General features: G+C 32.4%; 1 protein-coding gene across 1 annotated transcript in view; it reads right to left on the bottom strand.

Moving 5' to 3' along the window:
• Positions 1-20,402, bottom strand: part of LOC130896608 (uncharacterized) — a 63,252-nt gene that overhangs the window by 15,701 nt on the left and 27,149 nt on the right. The window contains exons 3-5 of the mRNA XM_057804804.1: positions 5,527-5,678; positions 3,260-3,394; positions 879-990 (exon numbers count right to left, since the gene is read on the bottom strand). Of these exons, the coding sequence (XP_057660787.1) occupies positions 879-990; positions 3,260-3,394; positions 5,527-5,678 (399 nt within the window). The remainder of the gene's footprint in view (positions 1-878; positions 991-3,259; positions 3,395-5,526; positions 5,679-20,402) is intronic.

Genomic DNA, 20,402 nt, shown 5'->3' with positions numbered 1-20,402 from the left:
GTTTGATATACTGAGAAAAAAAAATCATAATGCAGAACGAGATAATTTGAAACTAAGAGACTAAAATTCCTGGACCAGTGGAAAATATAATAGAATATGAAGATGTAGTGAATACAATTGACGAAAAAATAAATAAAATAAGTACGGATACGTTGAAAGAAAGGACGCAAAATCTAGAAGTAGGTGACTGGTAAAAACAGATGAAGGAAATAAAGAAATGGCGAAAAATGCTGCTGCAATTCCAAATATAGCGTCGTATATATGAAAACTAAAACATTTACTAATTGATATCGATGTATTTTGTTTGATATACTGAGAAAAAAAAATCATAATGCAGAACGAGATAATTTGAAACTAAGAGACTAAAATTCCTGGACCAGTGGAAAATATAATAGAATATGAAGATGTAGTGAATACAATTGAAGAAAAAATAAATAAAATAAGTACGGATACGTTGAAAGAAAGGACGCAAAATCTAGAAGTAGGTGACTGGTAAAAACAGATGAAGGAAATAAAGAAATGGCGAAAAATGCTGCTGCAATTCCAAATATAGCGTCGTATATATGAAAACTAAAACATTTACTAATTGATATCGATGTATTTTGTTTGATATACTGAGAAAAAAAAATCATAATGCAGAACGAGATAATTTGAAACTAAGAGACTAAAATTCCTGGACCAGTGGAAAATATAATAGAATATGAAGATGTAGTGAATACAATTGAAGAAAAAATAAATAAAATAAGTACGGATACGTTGAAAGAACGGACGCAAAATCTAGAAGTAGGTGACTGGAAAAAACAGATGAAGGAAATAAAGAAATGGTGAAAAAAGCTGCTGCTTTGATATACTGAGAGAAAAATAAAGAGAAAACTCACCTATTAACTTTAATAGAACAAGCGTTTCGTTGCATTTATCTGTAATGCAAACTTTGCACTGATAGAAGCCGGCGTCTGAATATAACGTATACCTTATATGTAGATACCAGCCCTGAAACACAGTAACTACATGCCATCTTATCGGATTAGACAGATTATATAGAGCAGATTGTATTTTGTATTATGTTGTATACTGATTCGGTTAATTTTGTACTAAAACTTCATAATCTGCGCTGTGTCGGGATTAAGCTGTATCGTAATTGGATCATTTCTACGAGAGAAACTCATTGAAATTAGTGTTTCAATTGATATTTAACACGAATTTAGTAATACTGTTCTACACTAAGTTGTAGAGAATACAGTCATAAAGTATTTCTTCTATATATGATTTTTAAAAATTTTCTACATCGTCATAGACATATATTGAACTTTCTAGATCATTTTAGGAACTTCTAGAGCGTTTTCGAACGTTCTAAATCGATCATAATAAATTCTACTCGCTTTGTAACTTTCTAGATCATTTTTGGGGATTTCTTAAGCTTTCTAGATCATTCTAGGAAGCTCTAGAGCATCTTTGAAGATTCTAAATATTTCTAGATCATTCTAGGAATTTCTAGATCATTTTAGGAATTTCTTAAGCTTTCTAGGTCAATCTAGGTAGTTCCAGAGCTTTTTCGAACATTCTAAATCGATCATAATACTGATTTTGTAACTTTCTAGATCATTCTAGAAATTTATTGAGCTTTCTAGATCATTCTAGGAATTTCTTGAAGTTGTTTGGTAAGTCTAGGAAGTTATAGAGCTTTCTTAAACCTTCTAGATTGATCATAATAAGTTGCAATCATTTTGGAACTTTCTAGATCTTTCTAGGAAATTCTGTAACTCTCTAGATCATTCTAGAAATTTCTTGAACTTTCTAGGTCATTCTAGGAAGTTCTTGACCCTTCTAGATCATTCTAGGAAGTTAAAGAACTTTCTTGAACATTCTAGTTTGATCATAATAAGTTGCAATCATTTTGGAACTCTCTAGATCATTCTAGAAATTTTTTGTACTTTCTAGGTCATTCTAGGAAGTTCTTGACATTTCTGGATCATGCTAGGAAGTTACAGAACTTTCTTAAACATTCTAGATTGATCATAATAAGTTGCAATCATTTTGGAACTTTCTAGATCTTTCTAGGAACTTCTGGAACTCTCTAGATCATTCTAGAAATTTCTTGAACTTTCTAGGTCATTCTAGGAAGATCTTGACCTTTCTAGATCATTCTAGGAATTTCTGGAACTCTCTAGATCATTCTAGAAATTTCTTGAACTTTTTAGGTCATTCTAGGAAGTTCTTGACCTTTCTAGATCATTCTAGGAAGTTATAAAACTTTCTTGAGCATTCTAGATTGATCATAATAAATTGCAATCATTTTGGAACTTTCTAGATCTTCATAGGAACTTCTGGAACTCTCTAGATCATTCTAGAAATTTCTTGAACTTTCTAGGTCATTCTAGGAAGATCTTGACCTTTCTAGATCATTCTAGAAATTTCTGGAACTCTCTAGATCATTCTAGAAATTTCTTGAACTTTTTAGGTCATTCTAGGAAGTTCTTGACCTTTCTAGATCATTCTAGGAAGTTATAAAACTTTCTTGAGCATTCTAGATTGATCATAATAAATTGCAATCATTTTGGAACTTTCTAGATCATTCTAGAAATTTCTGGAACTCTCTAGATCATTCTAGAAATTTCTTGAACTTTCTAGGTCATTCTAGGAAGATCTTGACCTTTCTAGATCATTCTAGGAACTTCTGGAACTCTCTAGATCATTCTAGAAATTTCTTGAACTTTCTAGGTCATTCTAGGAAGATCTTGACCTTTCTAGATCATTCTAGGAATTTCTGGAACTCTCTAGATCATTCTAGAAATTTCTTGAACTTTTTAGGTCATTCTAGGAAGTTCTTGACCTTTCTAGATCATTCTAGGAAGTTATAAAACTTTCTTGAGCATTCTAGTTTGATCATAATAAATTGCAATCATTTTGGAACTTTCTAGATCATTCTAGAAATTTCTGGAACTCTCTAGATCATTCTAGAAATTTCTTGAACTTTCTAGGTCATTCTAGGAAGATCTTGACCTTTCTTGATCATTCTAGGAAGTTATAAACATTATAAATCGATTATTGGACACAAATAGATGCAAACTAGTTGGATAATGAAATTTTATATTCCTATATAACCGCTTGGTTGCTGAATGTTGCAACTCCTTTGAAGATGAGGCTGTAGATACTAATTTATATAAAATAGAATACTTTCCACTTCGATATTGTAATTAAAGTTGAAACAAACTGTGATTTTTTTCGCTATATATCTGGAAATAATTGATACTATACTTACCCTATCGCTCAACTTTGCTAAATAGCGTTTATCATCCCCAACCCATAAGATAGTCGATGTTTCATTTGTGAAAATTTGTTCCGACGTTGTTAAAAGCATATAACCGTTTGGTGATTGTTTTTTTGACCAAGAAAACTACAAAAAAATGAATCTTTCTATGATTTCATTCTATTTTTATTCGAAAACTATCTTTCGAACTTCAAATGCCCGATGGCTCTATCTTCATATCTCAAAATATCATTGAATATGTAATCAGAGCAAATATACTAATGAACATGTAAAATAACATCATTATATAAACTGTTTTAATTGATAAAATTCATTTTATCAATAAGCGTTTTTAAGTCCGACTCTGTTGCTTTTAAATGCTTATTGTGTTGCATAAGTTAATTGAATCCTACATCATAGACCAAGAATTTATATTAAAACCTCAATTTCATCTTCTATTAAACTAAATATTATTAAATTTATATGAAACTACTTAAGAATCTTTAAATTAATCAATATTGATGCTTGTTGGTGCCGACATCTCTTACAAAACACTTGTACTATGGATTTTATTGATGGAACGAAATAGATGGATATGTTTCCTACTTTATCGACTGACGTAATCAAAAATAAAAGGTTTCTTCTTTTGTACAAGTATCGATTTATTCATTCTCCAGAAAACTACACAAATTTTATTTATGGCACATGGAAATTAAATACTCGATCTTTATATTTATTATTTATGTATACAAATAATAACCATAAACCACATATTTTATAGACATTTCACACAGATGGTCCAAGGTTGAATAATTTTTGTAGTTTAAGTTCAGAGCCCTAGATGGATCTGCTAACATAACTATATATTGTGTTGTGCTCATGTTTTTGTGTCTTTTTGATTATATATAGTATTAGAAGTGATTAATTTGTCAAAATTACTTTCAGTAAATGTTGTATTTAACTTTGAGAATCTATTAATGTGATTCTTTTGTTCCCAAATCTTCATAAGGACTTAAAATGGTTTAATAAATGGCTGCCGGCTAAAAATAAAACTAAATCAACTGTAAATGATGGATTATGAAGTTCAAGTGATGAATTTTATTAAAATTAGGTATAATCACTAAGATACAACATTTCAATTATCTATTTTAGCAATATTTTGTTTGAAATATATATTTTTTTCTCCAAATTTCACTTTTATTTTAATAATAAATACATACACGTTATATTTATGTTATTATTATAATTGAAGGATTATTAGATTATTTTTAAAAGCTTTTTTGTCCATTTTACTTAGTAATGTAAGGTAATAACTTGAATATGTTTCACCAAACAAGATTACAACTATAATAAATACCCCAATAGTTTTCAAAAATTTATATTCTGTTATACTATATCCTAAAATATGTAATTTTGAGAAATATAAACAAAAACATAGCTTTTAAAATTCATTATTTCTGAGGTAGCAGTATGAACTAACTTCAAATAATTCAAAATACATGAATAAAATTTAAATTTGCCACTATTTCATGATAGATGTCATATTAGTAGTTCAAGTTCAGTCCACCAGTCGACGTCAATTTGGTTAGAACAAAAACATTGTCATGATCCATCTAAATGTAGTTGATCTGTGATGCTTGTTTGTGCTGACATCTTTCATAAAACGCATATACTATGCATTTTATTGATTAAAATAATCTAGTTTATCGACTGACGTAATCAAATAAGGTATTTTCATTAATATAAATATTGAATATTCAACTACTACGAAACTACACCTACTATAACGCATATTTTATAACAATCTTCATACTATAAACTAAAACATACTTTATAGAAATAGAAATCATATCATCCTGACATCTCTTAAGGACTAAAGCAACTATAGACGATTGAAATAAATATTAAATGTAGAAATCTGTAAATTTAAGACATCTAGAGGAATACATAATAAGTCGTAATAGATTTCATTTATTTGTTTATATTGATTTTGAAAATTTTCCAGTGATATTGATTATAGTAAAACATCTTGTAATCTTTTGTGACACTAATATCCAAAATTGAAACAAATATTTATAAACCACGTTCCAATTTTGACTTGACATATTTTAATCTTTTAATCATTTAGAAATTTGTAAATCATTCTCGATATTAGATAGATAAACAAAACGATTTGGCGAACGATCTCAAAATCTACTAAACCGTAAATTTGATCGAGTTAAACGTTAACAAATCGATTGATAAATCAATTTTTGCTAAATAGGTTTGTTTTAACTTACCGTTACGTTTTTATTTCTGATGTCATCTTCATAAGGACAATTCAAGGTCGCGTTAGATCTAGTTTGAGCTTTTATAGACGTGAAGTGTTTGGGTAGATTCAGTTGTACTTTTTTTTTAACCACGCGATGCAATTCAGACTGACCATCGTGATCTAAAAATTTAGAAACAAAAAAAACGACAAAACGAGTGCAAATACATAATTTAAACGAAACATAAAAAATCTGACAACGTTGTTTTACATCGGTCTGGACTATTGGGCTATTCAGCAACTTTGTAATTAATAATATTTTAATACTGGGGGAATATTCTATAGCTAATAATTTGAAAGTCCTCGTGAAAGATTTAGGAGTCGAAATTTAATAAAAAAGTTCATTCACCCCTCATAATTTCCGTTATCAAAATTGATTATCATAAACATGTCATTTCTCCATCGTTTTTATAAATAGTTTTTTCTCACAGACGTTCCATAGCTGTTAGTAAATAATATCATATCTGTAAATTGTAAGCCATAACATAAAATTTCAAGAAGGGCTGCGGACCCTTTTCATATATAACGACACATATCATAAAGGGTAGAATACAACGTATCCAATGTGAGACTTCCATTCTGCATGCAATTTATGTGTTAATAGTGCAGGCAAATTAGGCTATTTTGAGCTAAAACTTTAAATTAAATTGGGCGGTTTTGATTTTCTAGATTATGGAAGGTTTTGGGATAATAAAATAAAATAACTGCAGTAATGAAAAATTTAGAGTTCCTAACCTCAAAATTTCTATTATAAAATAGATTTAAAAGCTCAAAAATATTTTGAAACGCGGAAATTCGGAAAAAACTTCCAGGACAAAAAATGTAGAGGACAGAATTCTCTACAAAAAAGTATCTCAAGTATTTTTTCCTAACCTCAAAATTTCTATTATAAAATGGGTGGGAACGCTCAAAAATATTTTGAATCGCGAATAAGTCGAAAACTAGGAGGAATTCGGAAAAAACTTTTGGAACAAAAAATGTAGAGGACAAAATTCTCTTCAAAAAAGTGTCTCAAGTATTTTTTCCTAACTTCAAAATTTCTACTATAAAATGGGTTTGAATGCTCAAAAATATTTTGAAACGCGAATAACTCGAAAACTAGGAGGAATTCGGAAAAAACTGTCGTAACAAAAAATGTAGAGTACAAAATTCTCTACAAAAAAGGATTTTAAGTATTTTTTCCTACCCTCAAAATTTCCATTATAAAATGGATTTGAACGCTCAAAAATATTTTGAAACTCAAATAACTCGAAAACTAGGAGGAATTCGGAAAAAACTTTTAGAACAAAAAATGTAGAGGACAAAATTCTCTTCAAAAAAGGATTCAAAGTATTTTTTCCTAACTTCAAAATTTTCGTTATAAAATGGGTTTGAACGCTCAAAAATATATTAGTGTTCAAGATGGCGTTTTTTGAAAATTAGTTCATTGGAATCAAGAAATAATTCATGTGTTTTATATACGTGAAAATATTGAAAATAAAAGGATAAATCTCTAGTTGGATTTGCTTATTTATATGGCGAGTTATGAAATATATTCATTGAAACTTCAAGTGCTTCATTTCGCAAGATTTTCGGAAATTCACCAAATCGAAAAGAGTTAAAACAGTTTCCATGTGCGCTTGGAACGTAAATTGAATCCACACTAGCGGGAATTCTCGAGCGAATGCTTTGGCTTTCGGCGTTGAGGGAGATTTATTCAGAAATAGTGGCTCCAACGAAAAAACGACTACAGACCTTTTTTGTAGAAAATTTAATACTCTACATTTTTTATCCCAACGCTTTTTTTCGAATTCCTCTTAATGATCGAGTTATCGGCGTTCAAAAAATTCGATAAAAAAGTTGCTTATTCAGTAACCGAAAACCTCTGAGAATTTACAAAATCACAAACTCCCAATTTAATTTCGAGCTTAAAACTATTTTACCTGCACTATTAGTGCCTAGGATCGAATTGAATACATTCTCTTATTGACCAGATTTCATCGCCATCTATCCGCCGATTACATCAACTTTATTAAGCGCACGCTACCTTTCGGGAAAATTTTGTTGTGCAAAACGTTATTTTTACCAGGTGACGCTCTATTGAATATTTGATTGGTCTAATTAAAAGATAATAGGGTAGAATGAGATTGCGGTTGATGTGGCTTAAAAGGAAACGTGCGATTCCTTCGCAATTAGATTGTGCTTTTCGTTGCGTGGAAAACGGTTATTTCGATTTAATTATTTTGAAATATTTATGTACTAGATTGCGTATTTATTACTCAATTACGCAATTGTTTTCCAATAAGTTAAAATTTAACAGGTATATTCATGAACGTACCTGTCACTTCATCCAATAGATGTCAGTGATCCTGCGTCACATATACATTTTGTTTACAGTATAAATGAAAGTTTACACCAAAAGAAATTGAAAAGAAAGTTTCAATTTCAACAGAAAATCAGCGTAAGACAAACAAATAATCCAAATAATGTGCAGACCACGTTGTCAAACAAATCAAATACATAATGGAGGTTGTTTGGGAGTTTTTGGTTCACTGGAAACGAAGACTACTCCAGAAGCTTTAGAGCTTGTTCAGTCTAAAAACTCTTGAAGGATACAATGTGTGGGAGTAGAAAATAATCCGAGAGGACTAAATCTGGCGAAAGGGGCGCATAAAGTAGGAATTCAAACGTTAATTCGTTAATTTTGTTCATTGTAATAACGATTTTTTGAGCTGGTGAGTTGTCTTGATGAAACAACGTTTTCTTTTCAGCTAAATGCGGCGGATTTTTCTTTTTCTTAATATTAACAGTTAGAAAGTGAATGAATTTGAGTGTATGAATGAAGTTTGTCTTCTAAATGAGGAATTTTTTCGTGGATCGAATTTTATTTGTTTTCCTAAAGTATATCTGATAGACTGCAATAAAATTCCTTTCCGGGGAAAGAGAAATAAGAAAAAAAAGTCAGTGAGAATTTATCACTGACTTGTCAGGACTTCTCTTGTTCTAAGTGTGGATGCTTTCGAACTTTGTTCCGTTTGGGATTCAGGCAACTACAACATTCGTTCAGGGAAACTTTGGGAGTCGTCAAAGAGAAAGAGACGATTTTACAAGCCGTTTCTTTTCACAACGTGATTCTCAAAGAATTTTTTTGTTTTTCGAACATTCTTAGATTTTTAAAGTCGAGAAATTTAATTGGAAACACTCGCGGAAATTTAATAGCGATGAAATTCGATAGAAAAAAGTGTCGAATAAAGTATATATTCGATTTTTATTGTTTATTTGACGGAAAGAGAAATCGAGGCAAATATTTCAGGAAAACGGGATGAAAAAATGAAATTCGTTTCTACGGATAACTGAAATTTGTTCTCGATTTTAAATTTCAGTCACAAACCAGTAAGAATGTACGATTTTCACTAATGAATCCTCGTTTCCAATGATTCCAAAAGTTACAACTAGAGACTGAATTATTCAAGATCTGCTACTTTATCAACTGGAATAGTCTTAGCAGATGTCTTCAGTGAACAGTGAACTATGTATTGGTAATTACAAAAAAGCAAATTTCACCTTTACAAGGCAGGAATTTTCTTTTATGGCGAATGGTTTTCTTGAAATCTAAAACTCGACATATCTCCTAAACTATAAATTTTATCGAGTTAAACAAAGAATACATTTTTGTTAAAAATCGATTGAAAAACCCATTTTTGCCATCTCTAGATTGTACAGGTTGTCCCTGTGAAAGTTACAACTCCCGAATTTTTACATCAATTCCTAGAGCTCCCTGTATATAGTAAATCGATAAATTTTCCACAATTTTTCGCACTTTAATGACTTAAATTATAATTACCGGGTGGATAATAGAAAATTGAATTACAATTTGCGATATTTTTTTCTAGAATGTCTTTTTATGGCATGACATGTACAACGATCTAAAACTCGACATATCTCCTAAACCATAAATTTTATCGAGTTAAACAAAGAATACATTTTTGTTAAAAATCGATTGAAAAACCCATTTTTGCCATCTCTAGATTATACAGGTTGTCCCTGTGAAAGTTACAACTCCCGAATTTTTACATCAATTCCTAGAGCTCCCTGTATATCGTAAATTGATAAATTTTCCACAATTTTTCGCACTTTAATGACTTAAATTATAATTACCGGGTGGATAATAGAAAATTGAATTACAATTTGCGATATTTTTTTCTAGAATGTCTTTTTATGGCATGACATGTACAACGATCTAAAACTCGACATATCTCCTAAACTATAAATTTTATCGAGTTAAATAAAGAGAACATTTTTGTTAAAAATCGATTGAAAAACCCATTTTTGTCATCTCTAGATTGTACAGGTTGTCCCTGTGAAAGTTACAACTCCCGAATTTTTACATCAATTCCTAGAGCTCCCTGTATATCGTAAATTGATAAATTTTCCACAATTTTTCGCATTTTAATGACTTAAATTATAATTACCGGGTGGATAATAGAAAACTGAATTACAATTTGCGATATTTTTTTCTAGAATGTCTTTTTATGGCATGACATGTACAACGATCTAAAACTCGACATATCTCCTAAACTATAAATTTTATCGAGTTAAATAAAGAGAACATTTTTGTTAAAAATCGATTGAAAAACCCATTTTTGTCATCTCTAGATTGTACAGGTTGTCCCTGTGAAAGTTACAACTCCCGAATTTTTACATCAATTCCTAGAGCTCCCTGTATATCGTAAATTGATAAATTTTCCACAATTTTTCGCATTTTAATGACTTAAATTATAATTACCGGGTGGATAATAGAAAACTGAATTACAATTTGCGATATTTTTTTCTAGAATGTCTTTTTATGGCATGACATGTACAACGATCTAAAACTCGACATATCTCCTAAACTATAAATTTTATCGAGTTAAACAAAGAATACATTTTTGTTAAAAATCGATTGAAAAACCCATTTTTGCCATCTCTAGATTATACAGGTTGTCCCTGTGAAAGTTACAACTCCCGAATTTTTACATCAATTCCTAGAGCTCCCTGTATATAGTAAATCGATAAATTTTCCACAATTTTTCGCACTTTAATGACTTAAATTATAATTACCGGGTGGATAATAGAAAATTGAATTACAATTTGCGATATTTTTTTCTAGAATGTCTTTTTATGGCATGACATGTACAACGATCTAAAACTCGACATATCTCCTAAACCATAAATTTTATCGAGTTAAACAAGGAGTACATTTTTGTTAAAAATCGATTGAAAAACCCATTTTTGCCATCTCTAGATTGTACAGGTTGTCCCTGTGAAAGTTACAACACCCGAATTTTTACATCAATTCCCTGAGCTCCCTGTATATAGTAAATTGATAAATTTTCCACAATTTTTCGCATTTTAATGACTTAAATTATATTTACCGGGTGGATAATAGAAAATTGAATCACAATTTGCGATATTTTTTTCTAGAATGTCTTTTTATGGCATGACATGTACAACGATCTAAAACTCGACATATCTCCTAAACCATAAATTTTATCGAGTTAAACAAGGAGTACATTTTTGTTAAAAATCGATTGAAAAACCCATTTTTGCCATCTCTAGATTGTACAGGTTGTCCCAGGTTGTCCCTGTGAAAGTTACGGGTTGTTAACCATTCTACATCTTGTTTTCAAGAAATATACGTTCTGATTTCGCAATTTTGAACGCTTATAATTCAAAAACGGAGGGTCGTATGAGAAAATTTTCAATAGTCATCTACTCCCCTTTCAATTTTTCGTATCAATACCCAAAAAACTCCGTGTAATAAATAAGAATTTGTACAATACGTGTCTACGTAGTGAAAATTGTACGTCCAGTATATCAATTTCCTCTTCTTTCATTATAATCACCCCGTTTGTCACTTCTTCTGTTTTTATCGGGATAACACAGTGTCTAATGAACCGTAAACCGAAAATCTTAACCGTTTTCGGTTGACTTGCGATTATTTTATCTCTCAAATCAGTTGTAGCGAAAATAAATTTTCCTGTTATTTTTGATTAGTTTATACGGAGAAAATAACATCATTTTTTTCACATTCGACGATATTATCAGTAGTAATATCGCGAGGAAATTGAGATAAGCCGAAAATAATTCGACAGAACTTCGAGAACGTGTTCGAGGCAACTTCTGGTGAATTATTTTCCAATTTTTCAAATTCTCCTGATGTGGGGATGAATTATTCAGAGACGTAGCAATCAGATCCGCCCTTTCAATATTATAATTCACGAAAATTATCCAAAAATGAAATTGCGCGATGAAAATTTATTTATATGCAAAAAAATATTTATACAGATACGCAAAAAACAGATAAATTTACTTGTAAGTATCTATAAATACAATTTAGTTGTACGGTTGTTGAAAAATTCAGTTCTAACTGATGTTCAAGTCCAATAAGACCTCAAAGAAACGCTGGATAGCAAGAAGAAAACTTAAGGTAGCTAAATTTGAGGCAAAAAATCGTCTAGTAGCCCCAAATTAACTACAAACTTCTGAATTATTTGTCAAAGAAAAACGTCAATTGGACTGACGGATAATGAAGCTCCGTTCTTTTCTTAAACGAAAACTTGTGCTTGCATGTAAAAAGACGAGTTAGACAGAGGACCTAGACAAAGATTCAGGCACTGTTACATAATAGAAAACGTGGCTTTTCGAGGAGGTTGTATTGTAAATATATTTGTGGTAAATTAATGTACAAATAAACTCCTTGGGGATAAAGTAACGTTAATGAGGTTTTATTGGGAACAAACGGTATTATTCTAGCAGGTTTCTTTTTCCGAATCGTCTGCGGCAATAAATTAGAAGATTCCACAAAGACCCGCAATCTTTTCCTAAAGAGATAAATTATATTGACTCGCCGTTAGTTTGGGAGCTACTTCGAAATATTTTTAGAAACGTTTATAGATACAACAATCAGTTAGCTCGAATTTGGTAAATTAATCCTTGGTATTTAGCTAGATTCTGCATGTTGTTGGAACGTTTATTGTTCGAAGACTCGATAAAACCCTTTACAACATTTGTGACGTAGTTTTATCTCTCTATACCTGTAAAGTTTTAATCGGCAAAAAGCCGGGTACATACTCTATTGAAAAACATTAACTGCTGTGAATGTTTTAGTTCGTAACGAACGAAAATTGAATCAGAAACAAAAAAAATACCGAGACAAGTTGGTTACACAACGAAAATTTCTTGTTAACGAGCAGGGATTTATCTTGGTGCTATGCTCAGATTCAGATGTGGAATCAGAAAGAACTGATACGAATTATGATATAAAAGTCATTATTGATGATATTTGAGATCAAAGAGTTCATTTGGAAGTATTTAGGATGGTTCAAGAAGTACCTGGAAAGGAAGATCCGGTTCCAAAGGCAAACAAAGTCATGGCGTCGGTTTTTTGAGATAATTTTTATTTACCATCTTGAAAAATGATTAAATCGATCAAAAACAGTCCATTTAGCACCCTATTCTCCGGATTTAGCCCCTTAGGATTATTTCCTGTACCCAAAAATGAAGAGGTAGTTAAATATCGAACTTTATATTTTCCAAAAAACCATTAATCTTTTCTATATGATGAAAATTGGATATTACGAACTGTTTTTACATGAAAAAAATGTAAGGTACAAGTATACAAACTTTGCTTCGGGTTTGTACGTAATTTGAAAGAGCAATAAAGCGAACAACACCTGGTGGAGCGGAAAGTTTTACGATTATTTACGTTTCTGTAGCGGTTTCGACGAGTCATTCCCGTATTGTATCCATCTCTTAATTATCCTACTCCATTATACCAAGAACCGATGAACTGTTGCTCGTTACATTACAAATAAACCAAATAAACGTATTTGTATCAAATTTTCGTGAATACTAACTTTAAAAACGTTTAATTTTCTTTTAAATATCTAACTAGATTTGCAGATCAAAAATAACAAATTCATCCATTGATGAATGAAGTTTGGAGCATAACCACTAAATCCCTTCACTTACTCAACCAAAATGATGTCAAAAACAATATTATTTTTCATTGGAGGCGCCTCCTAGAACCTCCCGAGTCTTTAGATTGGAAGCGACATAATGGACGTTGTCTTGTTGTAAGTTTTGTCTTCGTTGGGATCCAATTTGAAATACCTCGACGTACCGTGGATCGCAACTGGTCTCGAGAAACCACAACCGTTCAAGAGACAACAACTCAGATCAATAAATCTTGGGATCTGCATTTTATATGAAAGAATATTGGTTGGTTAGGTGGAGGCGGAGGTTCGGTGGTGGTTTGGGGATGTTTTGGAGGTAGGACGACAAGAAACCCGGTGAAAATTGGAGGGATTTTGATTTAAGAAGACTGTAAAACAATATAGAACGTTGTGGCTAGCTCCAGATCAGCACAACCTCCACGACAAGCATTCCTCGAAGCTATAAACTACAAACTTTGATTATAAATTTATATTTTCACCATTTAATGTTATTAGATGTTAATCACTTGTTGTAAGTTTTATCTTCATTGGGATCCAATTTGAAATACCTCGACGTACCGTGGATCGCAACTGGTCTCGAGAAACCACAACCGTTCAAGAGACAACAACTCAGATCAATAAATCTAGGGATCTGCATTTTATATGAAAGAATATTGGTTGGTTAGGTGGAGGCGGAGGTTCGGTGGTGGTTTGGGGATGTTTTGGAAGTAGGACGACAAGAAACCAGGTGAAAATTGGAGGGATTTTGATTTAAGAAGACTGTAAAACAATATAGAACGTTGTGGCTAGCTCCAGATCAGCACAACCTCCACGACAAGCATTCCTCGAAGCTATAAACTACAAACTTTGATTATAAATTTATATTTTCACCATTTAATGTTATTAGATGTTAATCACTTGTTGTAAGTTTTATCTTCATTGGGATCCAATTTGAAATACCTCGACGTACCGTGGATCGCAACTGGTCTCGAGAAACCACAACCGTTCAAGAGACAACAACTCAGATCAATAAATCTAGGGATCTGCATTTTATATGAAAGAATATTGGTTGGTTAGGTGGAGGCGGAGGTTCGGTGGTGGTTTGGGGATGTTTTGGAAGTAGGACGACAAGAAACCAGGTGAAAATTGGAGGGATTTTGATTTAAGAAGACTGTAAAACAATATAGAACGTTGTGGCTAGCTCCAGATCAGCACAACCTCCACGACAAGCATTCCTCGAAGCTATAAACTACAAACTTTGATTATAAATTTATATTTTCACCATTTAATGTTATTAGATGTTAATCACTTGTTGTAAGTTTTATCTTCATTGGGATCCAATTTGAAATACCTCGACGTACCGTGGATCGCAACTGGTCTCGAGAAACCACAACCGTTCAAGAGACAACAACTCAGATCAATAAATCTAGGGATCTGCATTTTATATGAAAGAATATTGGTTGGTTAGGTGGAGGCGGAGGTTCGGTGGTGGTTTGGGGATGTTTTGGAAGTAGGACGACAAGAAACCAGGTGAAAATTGGAGGGATTTTGATTTAAGAAGACTGTAAAACAATATAGAACGTTGTGGCTAGCTCCAGATCAGCACAACCTCCACGACAAGCATTCCTCGAAGCTATAAACTACAAACTTTGATTATAAATTTATATTTTCACCATTTAATGTTATTAGATGTTAATCACTTGTTGTAAGTTTTATCTTCATTGGGATCCAATTTGAAATACCTCGACGTACCGTGGATCGCAACTGGTCTCGAGAAACCACAACCGTTCAAGAGACAACAACTCAGATCAATAAATCTAGGGATCTGCATTTTATATGAAAGAATATTGGTTGGTTAGGTGGAGGCGGAGGTTCGGTGGTGGTTTGGGGATGTTTTGGAAGTAGGACGACAAGAAACCAGGTGAAAATTGGAGGGATTTTGATTTAAGAAGACTGTAAAACAATATAGAACGTTGTGGCTAGCTCCAGATCAGCACAACCTCCACGACAAGCATTCCTCGAAGCTATAAACTACAAACTTTGATTATAAATTTATATTTTCACCATTTAATGTTATTAGATGTTAATCACTTGTTGTAAGTTTTATCTTCATTGGGATCCAATTTGAAATACCTCGACGTACCGTGGATCGCAACTGGTCTCGAGAAACCACAACCGTTCAAGAGACAACAACTCAGATCAATAAATCTAGGGATCTGCATTTTATATGAAAGAATATTGGTTGGTTAGGTGGAGGCGGAGGTTCGGTGGTGGTTTGGGGATGTTTTGGAAGTAGGACGACAAGAAACCAGGTGAAAATTGGAGGGATTTTGATTTAAGAAGACTGTAAAACAATATAGAACGTTGTGGCTAGCTCCAGATCAGCACAACCTCCACGACAAGCATTCCTCGAAGCTATAAACTACAAACTTTGATTATAAATTTATATTTTCACCATTTAATGTTATTAGATGTTAATCACTTGTTGTAAGTTTTATCTTCATTGGGATCCAATTTGAAATACCTCGACGTACCGTGGATCGCAACTGGTCTCGAGAAACCACAACCGTTCAAGAGACAACAACTCAGATCAATAAATCTAGGGATCTGCATTTTATATGAAAGAATATTGGTTGGTTAGGTGGAGGCGGAGGTTCGGTGGTGGTTTGGGGATGTTTTGGAAGTAGGACGACAAGAAACCAGGTGAAAATTGGAGGGATTTTGATTTAAGAAGACTGTAAAACAATATAGAACGTTGTGGCTAGCTCCAGATCAGCACAACCTCCACGACAAGCATTCCTCGAAGCTATAAACTACAAACTTTGATTATAAATTTATATTTTCACCATTTAATGTTACTAGATGTTAATCACCGACTCTATATACCTTCTTTCTAAACTCGAGGAAAATATATATTAGTTTGGGATGGTGGAAATTACGGCGAGGTTATTGATTGGTTTTTTGTGGCAAAAAAACCTAATTTGGAACTGGCGAATTCTAAGAGGGCTGATCGTGAATCGGGACTCGGATATATATATAAAAAAAAGTGTAGTCCTATTCGTGAGAAAACTTTTTTTTTTATTCGGAAGCGGAAACATTGAATGGGTACGCAAGATAATGACGTGAATACTCAAAAACACTTTCCGCGATTGTACGACGTTTTCATACACTTAATTTTATATTTTTTCTACAAAAAAATGTTTCGTTTCGTAAATTTCCATCAACAATTTGCAGTTAACCGCAGTTAGTTACATCGACAACAATATAAATAACAAGTCGTGGTTAGGTTAGGTTAAAAATGTGATGTTCAAGAGTTTGAAACTGCTGTGAAAGTGTTAGAAACATCAACATCCCATAAGATACTCCTTCAAGAACAATCCAATCGTTACAACGCTTCTCTAACTTATCGATGACGTGCTTGTGAAGGATTTGTCTTTTGTCTCAAAATAAACTTCAATTTCAGCAGTTGCTTCTTCATTTCAACTGAATATCTTAGCTTTTTGGATATCAGCGAATAGCTAGTAGTCACTGGGGGCAAGATCTGGACTATACTACCACTTTTTCGCTTTTTCTTTTTGACATACTGAAGACATACCATTCCCAGCTGATTGTTGTGTTTTTTGGACGTGATTCACCGGTTGAAATCCACTCAGATGTTGATAGTTTTGATACCGGAGGATCTATTGTGACATATCGATGCAAAAAATCTGATTTATCACGTGTAAACATAACCAAACAAATTTTCCGAATCATCAACACTAATCTCAATTGGTCGATCAGAACGTTCACCATCATCGACGTCTGTACGATCACGTTTAAATTCAACAAATGGTTCAGTTCGATGGTACAGAGTCCGGATAACACTTTTGAAGCAATTTTTAAGCTTGAAATGTCATTAAACTTCACATGTAAACTTTTGACAGTTGGTACTTCGTAAACGTCATACGGATTTGACAATGACAGCGCCGTCTGTGTGTCAATAAAGAGGAAAGTGACTGACGTCAAAAAACGAAATATTTGACACCAAATTATGAATGTATGTTAGTAAATAAACGTATAAATGTTAATAATTCCTTAGTTAGCGTCCGATTTATTGGAGGTCCCGCGAAAATTTTTCTTATTTCGTCTATACGCAGGACATTTTCCTTAAACGTTCACTTGGATTTATGTGCGCCGCATCGGTCCCATTTGGGAGGATGGTCTTTTCGGATAAGATATTTTTGTAAGGAGAAAACGTGCCCAATCCGGAGTCGAACGACTTTTACTTGTTATTTCATCGTTGTTGGAAATGTAACATTCCATTTAACTTGACATTCGCTTAGTATAAATTTTTGTTTAAATGGTTTTCGATCCTCTTAAACGGAAAAGAGAATACGGGAAACGAAACAACATATTCGGTGGATAGTATCAGATAAAAAAGTTCTTTCGAAACAATCAATTTCACCAATGAATCCAGAGGAAGATATCGATGAGAGCAAGGACAAAATTGATTGAGCAGTTTCAAAGCGAATATTCGGAATAATCCTGGGAAGAATCAAGAGGAAGATTTTACAACGGATAAAGACAAATATGGAGAATGATTCAAACGTACTGCACATCAGGAATAACGTGGAAAAAGACCTGAAGGTACTAAAAACGGGAAAACTTCCAGACAAAAGCGAGTCAGACCAATAGAAATACACAAAAGCGTAGTTCAAATGATGTCTAGTATGTGGATATTGATCTTCAACTTCTCCAGGTTGTAGTACTAGGAAAATACGTGCCTTGGTAGCTGATTCTATAGACTTGTACGTCTCCAAAGTAAGGAGTCATAATAAATTGACGTTTCGGGAGTTTACAGCGATACTTTGGCTGCTATAGCAAACGAGATGAGTCTTCGGTCTTCAGTCTTCAGTTATCAGTCTTCAGTCTTCAGTTTCCAATCTTCAGTCTTCAGTTTTCAGTCTTCAATTGCGTTAGTTATACAATTAGTACATTTTCTGGTTCGCTAATCTAATTTTGTTTTGTTTTACTCCAGGTAAAAAGATATTTTGACTTACAGAAAGCTTACGACAGACTCCAAGTACCAACTATGAATCATGTCCTCGTAGAAGCCGTCCAGAATTTATATACAGTTATGAGTGAAAATTCAGGGGAATGGACATAGACATTCTTCGATGTCTGAAGACTTCAAATCAATATTTCGAAAATACATTATCTCTGGTGTATTTGGTGATGGTGACTGTGAATGATGATGTGGAATCTCCAAAATTTTCATGAGAAACTTCATCTCGACTCACTTATATTCCTAGATAACTCTCGTATCTGGAAATTTGTAATTGAAAAAGTGGAAATGGTATCGTTGGATCGGCCTCGAACCCTTCGCTTTGTTAATGACCGAAAGACCCTCTGCCGATAAAGGATAATACTCCTTGTAGTAATGGAGCGCCTCTGTTGAAATCGACAATCTTCAAGAATGTGTCCTTTTACTGTAATTTAGCTGGAGTTCGATGAAGTTCGAGGAAATTTGGTTGCGCTTCATTAAAATAGTTGTACTAGTTTACACAGTTAAACCCGTTTATAGCATGTAGATGACCGAGAGCGCATACAAGTAATGGATGCATTAATCGTGGTTTCCATAAAGGATCTGTAGATTAACATCAAAGCCACGCCGCGTTATTTATATTACAATGAATTTGCTTGATTTTGTTTTATTGTTTGGCGATTGGAATTCATAATTAACTTATTCATCTTCTAAGCTGTTTATTTTTGGATATCAACTAAATGGTTGTTTTAGTCATATCAAAGATACATTCTTTTGGTTTATTGATAACGTACAAGGTCCTGTGAGTCTTTTAAATTAGTGCCGCAGCTGTAAAACACGATAGGAATCCTTATATTCTCCACAATATCTATTATTCTGTTTTTGATATTTTTTTACCGTAATTTTACTGTAATTTTGTTATTTTAAATAGAACACCCTGTATATTAATACATTTTTCAAATCTACGTGAAATTTTGGCAAACTTTCGTCTGAAAACTTTTTCCGAAAAATGCGTATTTTTCGAGTTATTAATTTTTTTGTAAAAAATTTTACCCTTTGCAGACCCTTATAAATTATTTTTTTATGAAAATACCCTCGAAGATATGAAAATAATTTCTGTACGATTGCTTTAAGTAAGGTCAGACGTATTTGAATTTATGTTGAAAAATGTTCCATTTTATACGGGGTGCGTATGAAAAGTGTTCAAAGTTTAACTTCATAAATATCAAAATTTCTTTATTTTTTTAAATAGAACCACCCGGTTTTTTCTATTTTAATGCATTCAGGGTTGAAAAATAAGACAAATTTACGTATATTTTCCTATACCTAAACGTTACCGTTATTATTATTAAATGTTTTCTGTAAATTTTCAGAAATATAGGTGTGTCTAAATTTTATTTTGACCCGTTGATCGAAACACTAAGAAAAGAAAAAATTATTTTTGTTTATCTTATCATCTTATCTTATTTTGTACGCATAAAAATGAAAAAACTGGGTGCTTTTATTTAAAAAAAAATAAAGAAATTTGATATTAATGAAGTTAAACTTTGAACACTTTTCATACGCACCCCGTATAAAATTAAACATTTTTCAATATAGATTCAAATACGTCTGATCTTGCTAAAAGTAATGGTACAGAAACCATTTTCATATCTTTAAGGGTATTCTCGTAAAAAAATAATTTATAAGGGTCTGCAAAGGGTAAAATTTTTTACAAAAAAACTAATAACTCGAAAAGTAAGCATTTTTCGAAAAAAGTTCTCAGATAAAAGTATACTAAAATTTTGAGTAAATTTCAAAAATGTATTGATATACAGGGTGTTCTATTCAAAATAACAAAGTTACAGTCGATTTCCGGTAGAACCGGAA

This window comes from Diorhabda carinulata, chromosome 7 (genome assembly GCF_026250575.1).
Source record: "Diorhabda carinulata isolate Delta chromosome 7, icDioCari1.1, whole genome shotgun sequence".
NCBI lineage: Eukaryota > Metazoa > Arthropoda > Insecta > Coleoptera > Chrysomelidae > Diorhabda > Diorhabda carinulata.
This window is presented reverse-complemented; position numbering and strand designations above follow the sequence as displayed.